The sequence below is a fragment of the Sinocyclocheilus rhinocerous genome, unplaced genomic scaffold (assembly GCF_001515625.1).
Source record: "Sinocyclocheilus rhinocerous isolate Xijiao unplaced genomic scaffold, SAMN03320098_v1.1 scaffold569, whole genome shotgun sequence".
NCBI lineage: Eukaryota > Metazoa > Chordata > Actinopteri > Cypriniformes > Cyprinidae > Sinocyclocheilus > Sinocyclocheilus rhinocerous.
The window spans coordinates 217,512-237,101 of NW_015652146.1; the positions used below are offsets into that span (position 1 = coordinate 217,512).

The window sequence follows — 19,590 nt, forward strand, 5'->3', positions numbered from 1 at the left end:
ATTTATTATCATCAATATAATTTATTATCAATTATTTATTACCAATAAATGAGCCCGCAACATATTAAACTTTTATCTGAAAAGCAAAAACATACGTTATTTTACAAAAATCAGCAAACTGCAACAAAGCAGGAACAAAATAGATACAAAATAGATCAAAACAGAATAGGATTGGACAGATGGAAAAGGAGAAAAACACAAGAGCTTCAAAGGGGAGCTGTAACATAGCCACATATTTATAGCCTACTAAAATAATGGCTATTCGAACCAAATCTACTCTTAGTATTTGTATAGGACTACTTGTTTTTTTTGTTTTGTTTTTTACAGCCCGTGATAATTTATACATTACAAAACATTGTACAAATTAAAAATTAGACTGCCTTCAATCCCTCATTGAAGAAAAATCACGTTCAAAAAGGCGGCGCGTGCGGAGGGGGCGGAATATTTGACAAATTAGGCTACAGCACTTATATTTTTGCACTGATTGGCTATTAACTGTGAGCAGACTGAGTGTCAATCAATGCATTGGAGAATACAGTGAACATAAATGAAAAGAAACGAAGTTGCTTGTCAGGTTTTCCTAACAAGCAACCATATTTTTTAAAATAAGCCCAAAAAACCGCAACCCGGGATTTTTTTCACGAAACTTTACAAAAAAAGAAGCCCAAAGTCGAGTATAATACGCGGACTTGGCAACTCTGGTAATGTTCCGTTCTGAACATCACGGCAGTGTTGCTGCTGTGTGGGCAGGACAGTGTCTCTTTTCGATCAGCGATTGGTCAGAATGGAGGGGCGTCTCCAGGCACTCGATCCTCATTGGTCATCCCGCTCTGAATCGGGATCTCTTATTGGCTACTGTATCTGTCGCTCAGCGGATTCATGCGCAGTGCTGAAGGGAGGAGTAAACAGCAGTGAGTCGCAGCTAACAGGCTAGTGTTCCGCTATAGGTGAGTACACATATTATCAGCGATAAACCCACATTTCCAACGGATTTTGTCCATATTAACTCAATGATCCGTTACACATTTAATGCCAGCTGTGATTATGTTAACCGCAGGGTTCGCGAGTGCGTTGAGTGTGTTTAATCTCGCACGTTAAGCTAGCTGAGGCCTGCTGCAGCTCGTGGCTGCGCGGGAAAGTCTCATATAAGTGCACGTGCACATGTGCGTTTCCAAAAATAAAACCCACAGCAGCTCATGAATACACACATCGCGACAGAATAGCGATAGCGCTGAGTGTATGTGTGAAATCTTAGTGTGAAAATGCATGATGAGGCCCAGTGTTGAGGTTCTAAGGCTGTGGAGCATTACCATGTGACTTTCCTTCAGTCATGTGTCATTTAACAGCTATACATCTCTAAACGCATGCATTGATCATGCATATTTCATATGCATACTGTGCTAATGTATTCCTGATGAAAGCAGCTTCGCTCATGTAGTGTGTTTCCATAGGCTGATACGTGATCTGATGATTTGTAGTGGTTAAACCATTATGTAGGTGTTTTGCCCTTCATGAAACCTCTTTTTAAATACAGTGATGAGTGTTTAAAGTTTTTTTTTTTACTGTGAAAACCCTGTTAATTGTGTTAGATTTTAAGCATAGTGGTTGTGCTAGGGCACGTGCCATCAGCATTGCCATTAAAGTTTTTTTTTTTACTGTGAAAACCCTGTTAATTGTGTTAGATTTTAAGCAGTAGTGTTGGTGCTAGGACACGTGCCATCAGCATTGCCATTTACAGTAGATGCTTTAGTTTTTTGATTTTATGTCTGTTTGGATTGTTTCCATTAAAATAATCAAGTTATTACTGGGTGTCATAAATGTGTTAGCAAGCTCACACTACAAAGTTCAATTCCAGTGATTGACCCAATATATATTTTTTTGTGGAATGAAAGAACTTAGACTGCATGATATATGAATACAGAGATTGCAAATGCAGTAGTGTTGGTGCTAGGACACGTGCCATCAGCATTGCCATTTACAGTAGATGCTTTAGTTTTTTGATTTTATGTCTGTTTGGATTGTTTCCATTAAAATAATCAAGTTATTACTGGGTGTCATAAATGTGTTAGCAAGCTCACACTACAAAGTTCAATTCCAGTGATTGACCCAATATATATTTTTTTGTGGAATGAAAGAACTTAGACTGCATGATATATGAATACAGAGATTGCAAATATAGGAACCCTTTTAAAATTGCAATAAAAATGTCACCATGAAAATAAACCTAAACTTAGACTCCCCATGTAAAGATATTTGGTAATGCTTGCTTGTCTTTACCCCATGAGCTTACACTGTTTTGAACAAGGAGCACTCTGTGGTTCGCATGAATGAAACCAGAGTTTGTGGCTCTGTCTCCACAGATAATGGACATGAGTGCCAGCGAGTGCTTTGGATGTGGCCGCTCCGGACATTGGATCAAGAACTGTCCTAATGCTGGTCGAGGTCGTGGCCGGGGCCGGGGACGAGGAAAGGGTAGGGCTTCTCCAGTTATTCAAACAGCGCTGCTTCGAGACAGATGCACTCTAACTAAGATGCTCTTTCTCTCTCTAGATCTGTTCTGTTACAGGTGTGGAGAGCAGGGCCACATTGCGAGAGATTGCGAACAGACTGAGGACGGTAAGACGCTCTGCCTCACTGCACTTTGATTAGTAAGAACTTGAAGATCTGTTGCATTGTTGGTAATCTACATTGTTTATTAAAGCTTTCTCCTGCTTCAAATACAGCATGCTACAATTGCCACAGGAGTGGCCATATTTCCAGAGACTGCAAAGAACCCAAGAAGGAGAGAGAGCAGTGTTGCTATAACTGCGGCAAAGCCGGTCATGTGGCACGCGACTGTGACCACGGCAACGAGCAGAAGTGCTACTCCTGCGGGGGGTTCGGACACATCCAGAAGCTATGTGACAAGGTGAAATGTTACCGGTAAGTCCCATCGGAGCTTGACGTGTAAAGAAATCGTTTAATAATAATGTCATGGCGCATAAGGTTGTTTTGTGCGTAGTATCCGAACGCAATGCACCATGTGAGTGCGTGCTACAGATGTTGTCATTATAGACTCATGCTTCTTTAAAAACGTTTGTGTTCAACAGAAAAATAGCTTGCGAGTTTTTAATGGCATGGCGACATGAATGAGAGTAAATGATACAGTTTATATTTTGGGGTAAATGACTACTGAAAGGCTTTGAGTTCAGCGGGAAACTAAAATGCGTGTTGGTTTGCAGGTGTGGCGAGATCGGTCACGTGGCAGTGCAGTGCAGCAAGGCGACTGAGGTGAACTGCTACAACTGCGGCAAGACCGGTCACCTGGCGAGAGAATGCACCATTGAAGCGTCTGCGTAACTTCCTTCCTCTGTCGCCCCTCCTTTCCTGATTGATGGTTGTTTCTCTTCTCTGAATCCTCTTCATTGGCCAAAGGCTGGCAAACAGAGGCCTTTCCCAGGCCAGTGAGCAGCTTTGAGTTTTGTTTTTCCTTTGTTATGCAGAAAAGGGGTAAAAAGAAAAATCATATTGCGTTTAAAACTAAATGTTTATTTAGGTAGAGGTGTAATGAATGATGCTTTGTTAAGGGACCCCTTTCCATGCCATTGGTGAAAAGATCCATTACTGGGACATCCCGCGCCACAGGGAACCTCTGGGCTCACGGAAGTGAACCTTAGATCAAGTGTAAGAGAGAAGTCAGGCGAAGACTCAATTCTGGTGTTTTGTTTTGTGGTTATACGGAGAAAAGTGAAAGAAGACCATTTTCATCGCAGGAAGTCCATTATGATCTGGTGCCCTCTAGCAGCTCACAGCAGAGTGTTGTGTGTCTACAAGGAAATGTTATATTGGTATATTTGAATTAATTAGACTTCCAGAAATCATACATTTTGGGTCTGTATTTTTATTCAGTTTGACTTTTTTTCTAAAAAGTCCTGTTTGAGGGTTCAGCAAACAGTGCTTGTTAATGCTGAACACTACAGAGTAATTTTAGTCCTTTCTACCTTAAATTATCCAGTACAATAGAGAGACGTGAAATTAGCAACAATTAGCAAAAAAGAATGTTTTCACAGAAATCAGATATTTTTGTACAATATCACTTGGACTACTGTAAGAATATCATTGCTTGTACTCAGTTTTTAAGTCGGAAGGAAATTGCAACTTAAGTCCTAGAACATAGATATGTAATTTTAAACTGTCAATAAAGTTGGAGGAGGATGAGGAATTTGCCTGCATTCATGATTTTTATTGCTTAGAAAAATATGAAATGGTTGAGTTCCATTCCAAGCAGGCGTTTGCCATTTTATATATATTATATACTTTTTTTTTAACGCAACTGTTTATTCAATGATATGCGCAGCAGACACAGTTGGCCCATTTAGTAGTCAACATGCACTGAAAGGATTAGTACACATTTAAACAGGACAGAAGCAAAGGGAGACTTTTGCATCTAAACTCATCAGGCTAAAAGTACTTAAACACCAAACAGGTGTTGTTGCAGACAAACAGTCTGTTCAAATTAAGAGCAAAACATATCTAATTGCATAGCAAATTCATGCTCTGCCATCTAGAAATTAGGGAAGTATTTCAACTGCAATTTCTAGTCATTGCAGTTTTTAATTTAGCAAATTAATGTAAAATTATTTGAATTTTTAAAATGAGTTATTCACAATTACATTGATAAAATATTTGTAATAAATATTACATAATACATTTACATTTGGAATTTGTATAAATAAATAAACGTGAAAATGCAAGCAGATATCTAAACTTCCAGCAGAAAAAAAAATAAAAGAATATCTCTTTGGTTTTGAGACTTTAGTCTTTGCAACTTCAGGGATCTTATCAATGCACAATCAGCTTGTAACACTCCAAAGAGAAAGGAAAACTTGAAATCGCATCATATGACCCCTTTAAGATCCATGCTTAGGCATTCTTCTGTTACTGTTGCGGAGAGATAGCTAAGATAAAGAGGGTATGGGTGATTGCATATGCAGTCCTGTGGCACAAGTTTTGAATTGCTGGATGCTGGAGGAAGAAATTATTCACGAGACTCCAGCAAAGTATAAATGCCTAAAAAATAAAAATAAAATTACTCAAATGTATGTAATATCTATAACATACAGCTTTCATTTGTGTTATTGGTTTATTGAGCAACAGTTAGTAAATGTTACAGGTGCAGGGCAGTCATGTGCGGGACAAAATATAAAAACCATCCTGCTTTTGTGAAGCAGTCTAGCAGCATTTTAGTTTAACTACTTCAGAAAAGTACAACTACTTCAAATGTAATGCTTTTTTTTTTTCTTTTGCTGGAACTGGACTTCAGCTTTAAATATGAGGTCTTGAAAGTGTTGCATAAAAGGAGTCAGAGATTGTTTTAGATGCATCACATTGAAACACCCGTTGCAGGACAAAAAGACAAAGGCCTGTGGCAAACTTGGGACAGCAGCGTTCATCTGAGCCAACAGCCACCCAGCTAATAAGACAGAACATTTAACAAAAGTCTTGACATTCATCTTCGCAGAAACGGGTGCATCAAACCAAATTTTTTGTTGCATGCAAATTAAAGCAGATGATGGCCATTTTTTAATCTTTTCATCTTTTTAATTAACTCCATTGCATTAGCTTTGCGAATTGGCCTTGAGGAAATATAAAACCTCATATTGTCAGCGTAACAGTGAAAACCTGCTCCAAGTTTCTTAATGATATCTCCAAAACTGTAGCATGAACAAGGTGAACAGCAAGGATTTTAGTACTGAGCCTTGTGGCACTCCATTCTGATCTTGTGACTGATATATGACACCTCTTCATTTATTACTACAATTATAAATACAGTCAGACAAATACATTTTAAACCATGCCGATGCAATTCCACTAATGCCAGCATAATTTTCAAGAGAGTGTTGTGGTCAATAGTATCAAAAGCAATGCTGAGTGCATAGTATCATTCCCTTTCAAAGTGCAAAGTACTTCTCATTTCTTATTTGTGCATCCTCGTTTTCTCTCGTGTCTCAGCTCCACCCCCCTTAGAATGTGAGGGAAGGATGCAAGGAAAGAAAATGAGGACGGAGGAATCGAAGGAAAGATTATTTATACATTGGAATATTCTTGATCCCTCAAGCGTCACTTCAAAGCGTCATCAGCTGAGCTCAGGGGATCTGCCCTTATGTTGTTAAAGTTGGGTTAAGACATTTATAATAATTATTAACAAAGCAAGATGCCCTGTAGATATTTATAACTGCAAAGGTAAAACATAAATTAAAATTATGACAGATGTGAAGGGGGAGGAGAATTTATACGCGCGCCAGGTTTTTCAACAAGAAAGACTTCCGCATTGGATACACCTGTGTATCCTCGCTTATGGCTCCTCTGGAAGGACACGTCTTACATCCAAAGGCACAGGAAGAACTGGCATGTGAATTTGGTTAGTCCACCTGTTGTGTTATTCATATGAGGTCATATACCACCCTGCGAAATACAACACAACTGCAGACTCCCTCTCCCGACTCCCTTTACCTGAGATAAGATAGGTGACCCAACAGACGAACCAGAAATTGTTACTGCTGCTTCTCACTTATTGTCTCTCTCTGCCTTCAGTTAGCCCAGTTTCACACACAGACAGAGAAAGGTTGGTAAAGACAAAAAGGTGGTGCAAAGAACTAGAACCTAACTTTTACACAATTGTGCAGGGTGACCACTGTCTTGTCACTGCGCAGAAGACTTGTCAATTTACCTTACAAAGGCCACTAAGGGATTGTGTGAACTAATCTTCAGGAGATAAGACAATCCACACAATTGTCTTTTGCTGTCTTTCGGTGACATCCAATATGATATAGTATTGTGATATTCCAGTATATACAGTATTGCCCACAAGCTAATGGGGCAGGAGAACATATTACAGTGTTGAAACAAGTCAAGTCACCTTTATTTATATAGCGCTTTTAACAATACATAGATGTTTTGGTTGGCTAACATTAAGCAGCTAAGAATTTTAAGAAAAAAAAAGTATTTTTAAAATTTGGTGAATTTGTATGCATTTGTACATTCATACGGTTTTACTTTAGGTTAAATCTGACAAAAGACCATACTTATAATGACACAATCATCAGAACCAGTTAAAAGTAGTTTCCAAAAATCACATCCCTTATTATTGCTTGTATATGTGTTTCTATTTATTTTCTTGTCTGACTGGACATGAAAGGAGATGTTTGTATTGTTTTATTTAGCTGTTTTCTGTCTCTACAAATAAAAACACATATGTAATGTGACCACACACTGACTATTGTACCTGTTCTTTAGTAGCCTACATTGTGATATGTAGTCCCATTTTATTCTTATTTTAGACTAATATAATATAATTTTATTAATATTCTGAATGAGTTGAATTACAAAATATACATTTCTGTTTTAATTTAAGTTTTAGTAATTTTGTTGTGTTTTTATCATTTTTACTTTATTATTATTATTATTATTATTTAATGTCTATATAGTTTTTATTCATTTGTATTTCAGTTTTAGACTTATCTGGATTTGGTAATCAGAAGAAGTGTGTTCCTGCATCAGGTCTAATGTTGCATTGGAAAAACCGGCACAAAAGTAAAACGGATTACCTGATCCAATATAAACTGGGATTTCCAAATCTTTTAACTTATTTAACAAGTGGGCCCTGGTGAGAAGCACGGTGTCCCAAAGACAGCCTCACTGGCCTGCTCCATAATCCAGCCATAATAATGCAGACTTAGAGGTTTGCTTTCATTTTCTTTTCTTTGTCTTTTTTAACACAATATAATAACTCAAATCCAACTTACAGAGCAAAATATAAATGTATCTGGCAAGATTTACAGTTTTCTAATAACGCAGTCCATGTTACATGTCAAATGAAAGCATATTATTACATACAAGCAAGTGAAAGGGTAGGAACACGGTTCAGTTTTTCACGGTACTTTAATCTTAATGTTGTGTTGCTTGTGCAGGACGTCCAGTATCTGAGGGAGGATGTCCATGTTGAGTAAAGGCTTGTCCATGTCATCGGTTCCTGGGCTCAGTGACCCGATACTGCACCTCATCCTCGCTCTGTGTTTGGGTTTGAGTGATTGAAGAGATTCTGCCTCAAATCCAGTGTGTCTCTCATCAATCCCCAGAATAAACGTAGAGTTTCTTGCTAGCTGCAGGCACCACAGCAGCAAACCAATGAGAAAGCAAAGCATTAAGTCGTGGCCTAATGGTTAGAGAGTCGGACTCGTAACCCAAAGGTTGCGGGTTCGAGTCTCGTACCGGCAGGGATTGTAGGTGGGGGGAGTGAATGTACAGCGCTCTCTCCCACCTTCAATACCACGACTGAGGTGCCCTTGAGCAAGGCACCGATCCCCCAACTGCTCCCCGGGCGCCGCAGCAAAAAAATGGCTGCCCACTGCTCCGGGTGTGTGTTCACTGCTGTGTGTGTGCACTTTGTGCAGAGCACTAATTCCGAGTATGGGTCACCATACTTGGCCACGTCACGTCATGTCGCATTATAAACCCACTCAAAGCATTGATCAGAGACACAGGTCGCAAAATCAGCATCAGTGAGCTCATCGATGGACCTTTGGGCTAGTTCTGCAGGAACATCATGGTTTTATTCCTCTTAGCCATTGTCTTAAGTACTGGATGCTGCAGTCGCAGTGGGTTCCCAGATGGTGGAGCTGGTCTAAACGCCCTGGAGTTATGGTGGTCAGGAGGTTATTCTGCAGCAGGAGTTCGGTGAGGGGCAGTTCACCCTCAGACCTCGGGACCGCAAAGTCTTGCACCTGCAGGACTGGCAACTAAGCCTAACCCTAAACACGTGCAAAGACCGAGCACAAGAGAAGAGTCAACCCTGAATTAAAGAGCATCCTGGGTGTGAGAAAACAATTTTTTATTTTTTTTTTGTTCAGTAAAATAGGGCAAGTTGTGTATTATTATGCTTATAAATTGCACTCTTTGCTTAAATAGACGCTAAGTGGGGCATCAGGGGCGTGGCTTTTTACTTTTTTACTTTATACTTTAATAGGCTACTGCTAAATCCTTGTCTTATGGATATCACCATATAGCTAAACTCCATGAAAGTGGCCCTTCAGGAGAAGGATCCCCTGTATTAGGTGATTAAAACTAGCAAAGCCAAATTAAACTCTTTTGATCGAATCGGTCAAACAGGTTTGCGAAAAGGTCTAAAAAAAGATTTTCAGTTTGATACTTTCAGTCAGTTCACTCATGCAATGAGTCCTCCTTTACACACTGTAGCGGATATAGGACAGAAAACAAAAGAGCTGGATGAGGTGGATATTTACCCACAGTAAATGTGTCGAGGACAGCTCTTTGTGTGAGCAGCTCGTGAATATTTATAACCAACATTATTAAAATAGCTTACTAAGCTTGTCTCTACAAAGTTATTTCCACTATAATGTATATACACAACTGAAAAGACGATAACTACTGTAACTTTAGCGTGATACGCACAAGTTACCAAAAAGGAAAACTATTTACATATGTAAAAATGTATAACCATCCACCTTTTGATATGTCCAATATGTTTCAATAGGAAATCCGTCAGCAGTTTGAGGAAAACTCTTCATCATGTCAGTAGCATTTTGGATTCTATCAGAGGGAAGGACAGATTGGTAAAAGTCTTAAAATAACGCGTGAAAATTGAAAAAGTCATGGCAACAGGCAGAGCTTTAAGCAGAAATGCCTGATTCTACATTATGCAAAAAGTTTGTAGTTACAGTATACTTTCTTGTTAAGGATGCTAATACAGGGACCCCAAAATGTGCAACTTCAGCCACACTTAAAATGTCTGCATCCTCTTCAATTCTGGATGTAAGACTTACCTTAGAGCATGTGATTGAAAGCAACTGAAGATGTGTGATAATCAGCCTGGCTTTTAGGCTGAGAAGTACATCCACAAGTGTTTTGTCTTGCACATGCTTGTGTATATGAAAACAGGCAACACTGGCGCTGTAAACCATAAACGGCTGATAATGTTTGTATTGACCAGTGAGAGCTCTAGGAGCATGGAGGCTCATGTGATCATCACAGGAGGACAAGACTATCTGCTAACAGCATGTGTATATCTGGAGTTGAGATGTGTTCGAAAATATCGAAAAAATGAAATAACTTGCTCTATATGATGAAAGACCAATATTTAGCCTGCAGTGCATGCCACCAAAACGAAAGACTCAATCAAAATCAAATTTAAATGTGATAATAGACTACTGGACTACTAGCTTGGACTGTCTAAAAAAAACAAACAAAAAAACTATCAGTCTACTATGTGTATTATATATTCGCTTTATTTTATGTTCTGAATGTCGTCACAGTTTGAGTTTTACATTGACTGTACACCGACACAGATAACCATCACATAAAAGAAAACCTCAAAAGACAAGCATTCTCTGTTCTACAACAACCAAATAAACCCATGACCTTTTCTATGAGCATTTCTCCGAGTGCTTGATTGGGACAGTGTGATAGCAGCCTGTGAGGAGAGAAACTGTGTGTTTCAGTAACGCACAGTAAAACAGACGGGAACACACCGCTCATACAAATGCAGTCAGGATACTGTACACACTATATACACAATGGTCCCCTTTTTTGACATGGATGAGATGCATTATCTGCAGTAACACACAACACAGTACAGAACAACAGGTCGAGCACGAGAAATGCTGCTGAGATGAAACACATAGAAGGGGAGAATAAGAAATATACAGAATAATAAGAAAGAGAGGTAAAGTGAAATAAAAGAGTTAAGGCTGAGTGTTGATCAGCTCACGGTGGACAAAAAAAAAGAACCGTGCATTTGAACCTTCAGTGCATTTTTGGGGCATCTGTCAATCAAAACATTAAAACATTTGTCAATCTTCTCATGTTATTAATATTTTATGCAGAAAAAAAATCTTTGGAAAGTGTTACTTTGCAAGTAATATAAAATAATATAATATATAAATATAATTTTTTTTTTTCTTAAAGTCAACATGAAACAACATACACAAACACATTTTACTTCCTTAATTGAGCGCAAAATAGGATATTAAACATGAAAAATGTACGGCAGGATTTTCATGTATCCACCAGGAATTGATCAGATTGTAAAAAAAAAATACAAAAATAAAAAAGACAGGTGATTGGAGGAGCTGGGTTGAGAAATAAGAAGGCGTGTTTGTCAATCTTCTCATGTTATTAATATTTTATGCAGAAAAAAAATCTTTGAAAAGTGTTACTTTGCAAGTAATATAAAATAATATAATATATAAATATAATTTTTTTTTGCTTAAAGTCAACATGAAACAACATACACAAACACATTTTACTTCCTTAATTGAGAGCAAAATAGGATATTAAACATGAAAAATGTACGGCAGGATTTTCATGTATCCACCAGGAATTGATCAGATTGTAAAAAAAAAATAAAAAAATAAAAAAGACAGGTGATTGGAGGAGCTGGGTTGAGAAATAAGAAGGCGTGATTATTTCAAGCTAAATTTTTTAAATAGATAGAATAAGAAGACCATTTATTTTTCTTTGAATGAATGTGCACCAATGAATTGTGCACACAATAAGACCAGCAATGTGTTACGAAAGCATAGGGTCAGTTTTAGTCTGTTTTCATGTTGACTTTAGTACATCAGAATGAATATTGCACTCAATATATGTGATATGTTGAAAAGAAACCCTAAAGCTTTGGTTTGGGGTCATGAAAACATGCTCTGGATTACAAAATTTTGATAGTGAAAAAAATGGAAAAAGTATTCTTAAATTTCTTCAATTTTCAGCTTATTTATCTGATCAGAATGCATCTGTACAACAATCATTTTCATTTGCCTGACTTCACAGACCAAAAGTTCATTTCTAGATATACATTCCTCTGAACATACAGATGCTTGCATAATATTCACCTGAAACTATCTCCTGGTTGTTTAAAAGTAAAAAAGAAAAGTACTTTTTACATGATTGCACTTCATTGCCATGGTAACACTGGTTTATTTTCAATAATAATAAATAAACACCCAAGAACAACATCAATAACAAATCACAGTTAAAGCCTAGCTGATCACTTTGACGTTTCAATGTAAAAACACGTGTTCGATGAGAATCTATACGCCACTCTGATGAAGTAATAGTAAAGATGCTCCAGCCATGACCACGCCATCATGACAGACATATTGCACTTAAAAACAAACAAGAACAATCCATAAAATATAGAAAAATAATTCCGTCACTGGCCCTCAGAAGTCCAGGGTTTTCCTCCAAAGGAAAAGAAAAATATGAAAATAACAATAAAATCTGAATAATTTCTTAAAAAACTTACTCCAGACATGCAAACATATTTTTAACATCTCTGTAAGATTCATACAATGCTGTACAACTTCACTGTAGTAGAGCAGTTCAAAGTGCCACATGATACTGCATTTGTGCTTTATAATAGATCACAATGGAAGGTTTCTAGTAGCCTACTTCTTTAAACATGACCTCAATTCAAACTGACCAAGATATTGTTCTCAAAAAGTTGTGAATACATGTTTTACAGTATTCTATAACATCGCTTTTTGCTTACAATGGTTTCAGTTACACTACTGTACTACACACGAAACATAGAGGGTGCAATGGTCATTGGCACGTTCATTTATGATTGTTAAGACAAATGTAGAGCTGTCATCTACAACAAATACAGCGTTAGAACATCTACTCTCTCATTCTGCTAGTTTGAATGAACGTGAATACAGGCAAACCTACTATTTTGTTGTATGTTTTTATAACCTCCACAGGGCAAATCTAATGAAACCCGTCAAGGGGATCAAAAAAACCTGTCAGGAAAAAAAAAATAAATAAATAAAAAATATTCATATTTTGCATAAAGGCAACAAAATCCATATTTAGGACCATTAAGATTTGTTTTTGCTGATATTAAGCACAATTAAACACACTTCTCAATAAATAATAATAATTAAAAAAAATTGCAATTCCTATAAGAACTATATCACTGCAATGTGGAAAAAAATTTATCATTTAAATGTACAAATATTTGTGCAGCATGGTTGCTGGCTTTAATGTATGCTAATATTAATTGAAAAATTGTTGTTTTATTATGCTTTCCAGGAACAGACTAAAAACGATTTGATGATGATAATAATGATAATAATAATACTGTTATTATTAGTATTATTATAACTTTAAAATGCATTACAGTAAGACAAAATGTGTCATGAAAACTAAGTTACAATGCAATATTTCTTAATGGTCCTTGGTATTCTTTATGCAAATGATAAATTCTTGTCAGAATTCTAATCTTGTGACGTTCACCCCTAGGCAGAATTACGGTGGCCGAGAAGTGCAAAGCAAATCACAATTCTGAAAACTTTTGTTTTCGGGTTTGTTATTGTGTTTTCTGACTTGTTATAATGTTTTCTGAATTGTTGTTGTGCTTTCTGAATTGTTATTTTGTTTTTTAGACTTGCATTTGCGTTTGTAATTTGTTATTTTGTTTTCAGAATTGTGATTTGCTTTGCACTTCTCGGGCACCGTACAGAATGCTATAAGTATGAGAGACATCAAACACAGATGCTGTTTTTGCACATGCGCCGCTCTGTTGGGATTGGCTGGTATGGCTCTGGTATGGTTTTGCTCATCACGTGTCTGTTTAAAGCTCACACCAGCGTACTCTTCTCTGTGTCGGGGCTGATGGTTATTGCCTAGCGCGTGTGAAAGCTGTTTGAAGAGGTACAGGCCGCACTAGTGGGGAGCGGCGATACGGTGGTGGATTCGTGACTGCTGTCGAAAAGTGACCCAAGTTTGGAGTTTGGAGCGCTGTGTCTGTCAGGAAACAGATGCTTCTGGAAGGAAGGTTCTCTCTGACGCAGAGGAGGACTGCTAAAGATGGAGCCCTGTGAGGAGAGGCGTGTTTAAAGCCATTCATCTTACACTTCAAGTCAACTAGTGAAGTAAATACAGACATGTCGATGAATGCACCCTTTATCAGAAGCTTTGCTTTCCTATTTTCATTTTCTCCGTAGGTTTTTAAAAAATCATTGATGAAAAGTTGCCTTTTATATCAGTCACTTAAATGCTGTTTTAGCAGCTCTAAATCTGGTCAGGAGTTGGGTTAAATCTTTAAAGCCTGAACAGAATCATGCCAATTTATTGAGACGGTGCATGCTTTTGTTTCATTTTGACAGGAAACTGGTAGTAAATTGGAGACTGTCCTTCAGAGTGTTGGTATTACATTATTGCACTGTACTTTTTATATTGTTGGAGTTATGTGACAAAAGTGTTATGAGACACTTTTTTTCTTTATTTTTTAAATGAACACACACAGCATCTATAAAATGCATCATTCCTGTGAGAGGTAAAAAAAATGTTGTGCGCAGTTGCATATCCCTTTAGCATGTTTACAAAAGGCATGAACAGCCCTGTATATAAAATACATGCGCTCTGTTTTTTTTCTATGGTTCTGTTTTAATGAATGAAAAAACACTCCAGACAATTCTGTGAAAGCATGAAATATAATGCAATGCAAACCAGACTGAAATCCACATTTCACTCAGTCTTCAAAGGTCCAATCAGCATGGTCCGATGAGACTTGCAGGGACACCAGGCATTTGATTAAAGAAGAGCAACTTGGGTAAAAATGTTTCCAAAAAAAAAGTTTCACTCAGTGTCTGTATGTGTGAGGTTCATCAACCATCTAACAGACACAAGTGAAAGCCCCTTTAAAAAAAGAACTAAAAGAACAGACTTGCGTGAACATAAAGAAGCCATCATCAGACTGTTTGCAAAAAAACATGCATGCTTAAAAATAGGCACCAGGTCTTTCTGAGCACCTGCACTTACAGACAAGCACCAGTTTCAGTAGGCGAACAGTTCATGCATGCATGTGAGCAGGCGGGCAGGTTAGGCATCAATAAATATGTTACAATAAAGAAAACAATGGACCATTTTAACCCATGAAGCACAGAAGGTGCAAAGAAATGTGCATTACACATTATCAAATCAAATAATTCCCTCCCACTGCCTACTTACTCCTAATCTGCTGTCTAGAGATCCTGCACTGGTACAGCGCTCATGCTTGCCTGACCGAGACATGTAGTAGCACACCTGTAACATCCCTCTACTCTAAACTGATGAAAGAACACAGCACGCTGAGACTTTCTGGGTCATTATTCACAGTAACTGACTGCCAGTTTCCATCTGTGCATACTGCTGCCTTTCATGAGCCATTTTAGCAAATACACACAAGCCAAGACACATGATGCCCACAAATACTTAAGACTGAAAGAGCAGTTTCAATGCAATATAAACACAGCAGACTGACTAGAGTTTTTGTGCTTTTGCTGTAATGCAAACTGACCTGGAAAAATGACATGCATTTTTTTTTTTTTTGGAGGATGGGATCAGAAAAGGTCTGCAAAACAGGACTTAAACTTGGAACGCCCAAAGTGCAATGGTGTTATATATTGGCACACAGCCCACAAGGCTATCGGTACTGACAGCTCCTCTGCATTTTAGTTTTCTTTCTGTTTGCCTGCTTTCCCATTTAGTTTCCTTGTTTGGTAATTAGTTCCTTCTGACCTGCTGTTTTATCTTGATTATGTTCCTGTTAAGTCCTGTTTCCTCAGTTCCTTTGTCTGTTCTCGTCTATATTTTGTGTGGTTGTGTTTCCCAGTGATTCTCCAGAGTGCTCCGTGTTGGGTTTACGATTGAAGTCATTTTTTTGTAATTTCTTGTGTTCATGCACGTCTTCACAAGAGAAGAATTGACTCAGGCGGCGTTGCAGTGTTTTTTTCCCCTTTTAATTATGGAGTTGCCAGCCGTCCAGTTACTGGTGTGCCTGACTCGCTTCCCGGACTGCTTGCTGTGTGTCTTTTTCTCCATGACTTAGTGAGTGGTCCAAGGCCCATCTTCCGGTGGATGGGCCAAGGGAAGATTTCGCCATGTTTGTGGAGTTGGTGCTGGTGAACAATGGATTGGCCTTCACCAACAGTCTCACTCTCGATCCAGAGCTGAGCCATCTGAAGCCCACTGCAGACGGAGATCCCAAGCCTGCTGCTATACACAAGTGAACCATGCGACTGGAGCTGCCATCTCCCCAGACCCTGAGCCTCATGAAACGTCTGACCAGGTGCATGAGCCGGCAACATCGTCCGTCATCGTGGGAGTCCTTGTGGAATTCGAGGGTATGGAAAGAAGCTCCACCCACACTCTCGCCACTGAAGGTGAGCTGGCGCTGGCCTCTGAGCTATTTTTTTTATGTTTTGGAAGAAGATGACACCCTGTTTCTCCTGACCCCGCTGGTTCCACTCAGCTCAGAATCTCCTGTGTCTCCACTGGTCCTGCCCAGCTCAGAGTCTTTGTTGTCGCTGGCCCCACCCTGCCTCCCACTCCTTCCTCCTCTGCCTAAGCTTCCCAATTCTTCGGCTCTGTCTCCACTGGCTTCACTCAGCCCTTCAGCTCCTCATTTGCTGACCTGGATCGACCTTGGGCTTCCTGTCAGCCAGCCACCCCTTGGAGTGTTGACCCTCTGGCTTCAGTTCTCTGACACTTCAGCTACTCCTTGGCTCCACGCTCCCACAGCTCCACCGGGGTCCATCAGTACTCAGACTCTATTAGGCTCCCTCGTCCCTCCGGTTCCAGCTTGGTCAGTCATCGACCTGCCTATACCACGGTCTTCCAGTCTTCTGGCTACACCTTGTCCTTCAATTCCTATGCTGGGCTCCTCCTTTCCTCCGGGTCCACCTTGGTCCTCAGTCCCACCGACTCCATACCGGCCTGCCGGGCCCCCGTTTCCTCGGTCCCACAAGCCTGTGGATTCGTCTTGGGCCCCCATGCCTCCGGTGTCACCCCAGGTCTCCGTCTCTTCGTCTGTGCTTAGGTCTCCACTTCCATTGGCTCCGTCTCCATCGTTCATCCCCATGGTGTCGAGGGCATCTCCACCATTGCAAGAGTCCTGGAGCCCCACATGAGAGTTAAGGAATCCCCAACAACAAGACCCACAAGAGTTCACAGATAAAGCCTGCAAATCTTCAATCCTTTTGAGAGATGTCAGGGCCACTAACAAAACTCCTCCTGACTCTAATGGCTCAAACGGAGAATGCATCAAACCTTCGAAGACTAAAGAGAATTCCCAAGATGGAAAAAAGAAGGCTGGAAATGCCTTAGATGTCTAAGCTTGAAACAGGAGACAAGTGAGTGTCTCCCCAAAGAAACACCATTAACAGGCACATACTGAGCAGCAATACCCTCTACACACTTCTTGTACAAATGTAGTTGAGGCCGCACCTGCAGAAAAACACTTCCCAAGGAGCATCACCACTGAACCAAAAGGGAAAGGCCGAAATGGATCTACCTGGACTCTTCCCGCACTCTCATCAAAACTGCTGGGAGCAGGTGTATTAGCGGGAAAGAATTCAGAGTGCCAGAGCAATGGAGGAGACAGAGAAAACCAAAGGGGGCAATGGGATGTTCTGCTGAAAGCCATTTTAAACCTCAGCTAAATAAGACTGTCAGTCTGAGGGTGCAACCTCCATTCTCCAACATCCTGAAACGCCACATCCTGAGCATGAAGTTCATTGTACGTCCTGGATCATCCGCAAACTCTTGTCCTTTGTGGAACAAGTCCTGATTTGCAGTCTACCAATAACAACTGAGTGACACTAGGAAAACCCATGAGCTGCGAATGCAGTTTTACATTAAATGATTTACAATGGAAATTAATTAGGTCAATCCAAAGATGTTAAAACACTTGTGTAGCCAAAAGAAGAAAACAATATGTTTAACAAGATTTTGGTGTTAAATCACTAACTACCTGCTTATTGCACAATTTAGCGATGTATAAACCCTAAAACGACTTTTGCTTTTAGAACCTCCTAAGTCTGAGCAGATTTATTTTAATCAATATTATGCCACAAATGCTGTTCAACTGAACTGAACCCAGAATATTCTTTTAATAACACATCATTTGAGCAGGACACCATTCTAACACTTCCATGATCAAATATTACTTGTGAAAAACGATTCAGAATATAAACACTGGACCTATTCACACCACAGATGAACATTTGTGTGCTATCCTTTTTTTTCTTCGTTCTGTGAATACAAACTGCAAACACTGTAGGACCCATACTGCCGGCGTCTAATGCTACCAGTGAAAAATAATTTGTAATATATTTATATGTGGTAAGATTAGGTTTAAGAAACTTTAAGAAATGTTTAAACTTGAGGAATATCATTCTACATAGGGAATCAAACAAACAAACAAACAAAACATCATGTACTTTCTGGTTTTGCTGACCAGAAAGGCAAATCTGTTCATCAGTACATCAGATCCACTGAACTCACCTGCTTCAGAAAGGTCACGCAGGGAGCTACTGAGCGCGCTCCGCTTTAGCCCCTCCCCCATGGCGTACGTGTCATCCAGACTAGTGCGGCCCATGGTGCCGTTTCCGCTCTCTTTCTTTAGGCCCGACATGCTCTGAGACATACTGGGTCTGACCACTCCTTTCTGTTTCTCCAGCTCAGCTACAAACATTCAAACACACATACAGTCAAACGTATAGCAAACATTTCCAAAATAACATTGTACGTGGACAACATGCAAGAGTCATACAGCATACTTCTCTATATTAAAGGGGTCATATGACGTTGCTAAAAAGAACATTATTTTGTGTAAGCGAGGTGTGCTCTGATTGGCCAGCTATCCAGTGCGTTGTGATTGGCCAAATACCTCAAGCGTGTGACGGAAATGTTACGCCCCTACCATATTGTGATGCCCTGTCCGGCCGGAGCGACGAGACAAAAACATTAAAACCCATTATAAACGAGGCATTTGTTGCATCCAGTGGGGACATAAATACGGATTGTAATGACTTATACTGTTTTTTTACCTTTTATAAAGAATATCTCTTTGGGTTCGAGACTTTAGTCTTTGCAACTTTAGGGATCTTATCTATGCACGAACAGCTTGTAACACTCCAAAGAGAAAGGAAAACTTGAAATCGTATCATATGACCCCTTTAAAGCTAATGTCAGTTTAATGTGCTTTATTTCCCATAACATACTAAAACATATTTAGCATATAATCAGATGGCCCTGGAGAGAGAGAGAGAAATAATAAGTCAAATGAGAAAAATGGTAACTCAAATGAGAAATTAAACATAGGGGGAAAAAATGTCGAAGAATGTTGTTAGATGTAAAAATGACACGAATTCTGATCTGACATTCATATAGGAGTCACAATGCAAGAAATCAGACGCATATCTGATTTATTTTCACACTAGAAAGTGGCCCGGATCGGAATTTAAAATGTCAGATAGATTTTTAATGTTTATATGGTCATCCAAAAAAATCTGATTTGCGCCACACTGGGATTCTGATTTGGGAACGTAGCCTCTGAGTCTGACCCTTCCAATCAAACATGTAAATGAGCATTATAATATGATTGGATGAGCTTGTCGCATGTGAAATGAGCAGTGGTGGAAAGAGTACTGAAAAAATATACTCAAGTAAAAGTACCATTACCATGAAGGCGGATAGTATAAAATGGATTTTAAAGAAAAACGTTTTCACAGCGCGCATCACGCGCTCAAACTCATCAAATGTCAACAA

The 19,590-nt window shown here is 39.2% G+C and overlaps 2 protein-coding genes and 1 pseudogene across 2 annotated transcripts in view; 1 reads left to right on the forward strand and 2 right to left on the reverse strand.

The window, feature by feature from the left end:
- The first annotated feature begins 869 nt into the window (after positions 1-869).
- LOC107713760 (cellular nucleic acid-binding protein-like) lies at positions 870-4,201 on the forward strand. Its single transcript, XM_016519365.1, has 5 exons — positions 870-947; positions 2,361-2,472; positions 2,551-2,616; positions 2,724-2,922; positions 3,222-4,201. Exons 2-5 carry the CDS (start codon positions 2,364-2,366, stop codon positions 3,337-3,339), a joined length of 492 nt encoding a protein of 163 aa, XP_016374851.1. The 5' UTR covers positions 870-947; positions 2,361-2,363; the 3' UTR covers positions 3,340-4,201.
- A 3,709-nt stretch (positions 4,202-7,910) lies between these two features.
- Positions 7,911-10,016, reverse strand: LOC107713742 (uncharacterized; annotated as a pseudogene).
- Positions 10,017-13,522: 3,506 nt separating this feature from the next.
- The window catches only part of LOC107713761 (IQ motif and SEC7 domain-containing protein 1-like), a 14,554-nt gene continuing 8,486 nt past the window's right edge, over positions 13,523-19,590 (reverse strand). The window contains exons 10-11 of the mRNA XM_016519366.1: positions 18,325-18,504; positions 13,523-13,874 (exon numbers count right to left, since the gene is read on the reverse strand). Of these exons, the coding sequence (XP_016374852.1) occupies positions 13,861-13,874; positions 18,325-18,504 (194 nt within the window). The 3' untranslated portion in view covers positions 13,523-13,860. The remainder of the gene's footprint in view (positions 13,875-18,324; positions 18,505-19,590) is intronic.

Excerpts from the sequence above, each read along its gene's own strand:
- LOC107713760 (XM_016519365.1), top strand. The coding sequence starts at position 2,364 with ATGGACATGAGTGCCAGCGAGTGCTTTGGATGTGGCCGCTCCGGACAT. Across the intron at positions 2,617-2,723 it reads TTGCGAACAGACTGAGGACG|CATGCTACAATTGCCACAGG; the intron begins GTAAGACGCTCT and ends CTTCAAATACAG. Across the intron at positions 2,923-3,221 it reads GACAAGGTGAAATGTTACCG|GTGTGGCGAGATCGGTCACG; the intron begins GTAAGTCCCATC and ends GTTGGTTTGCAG.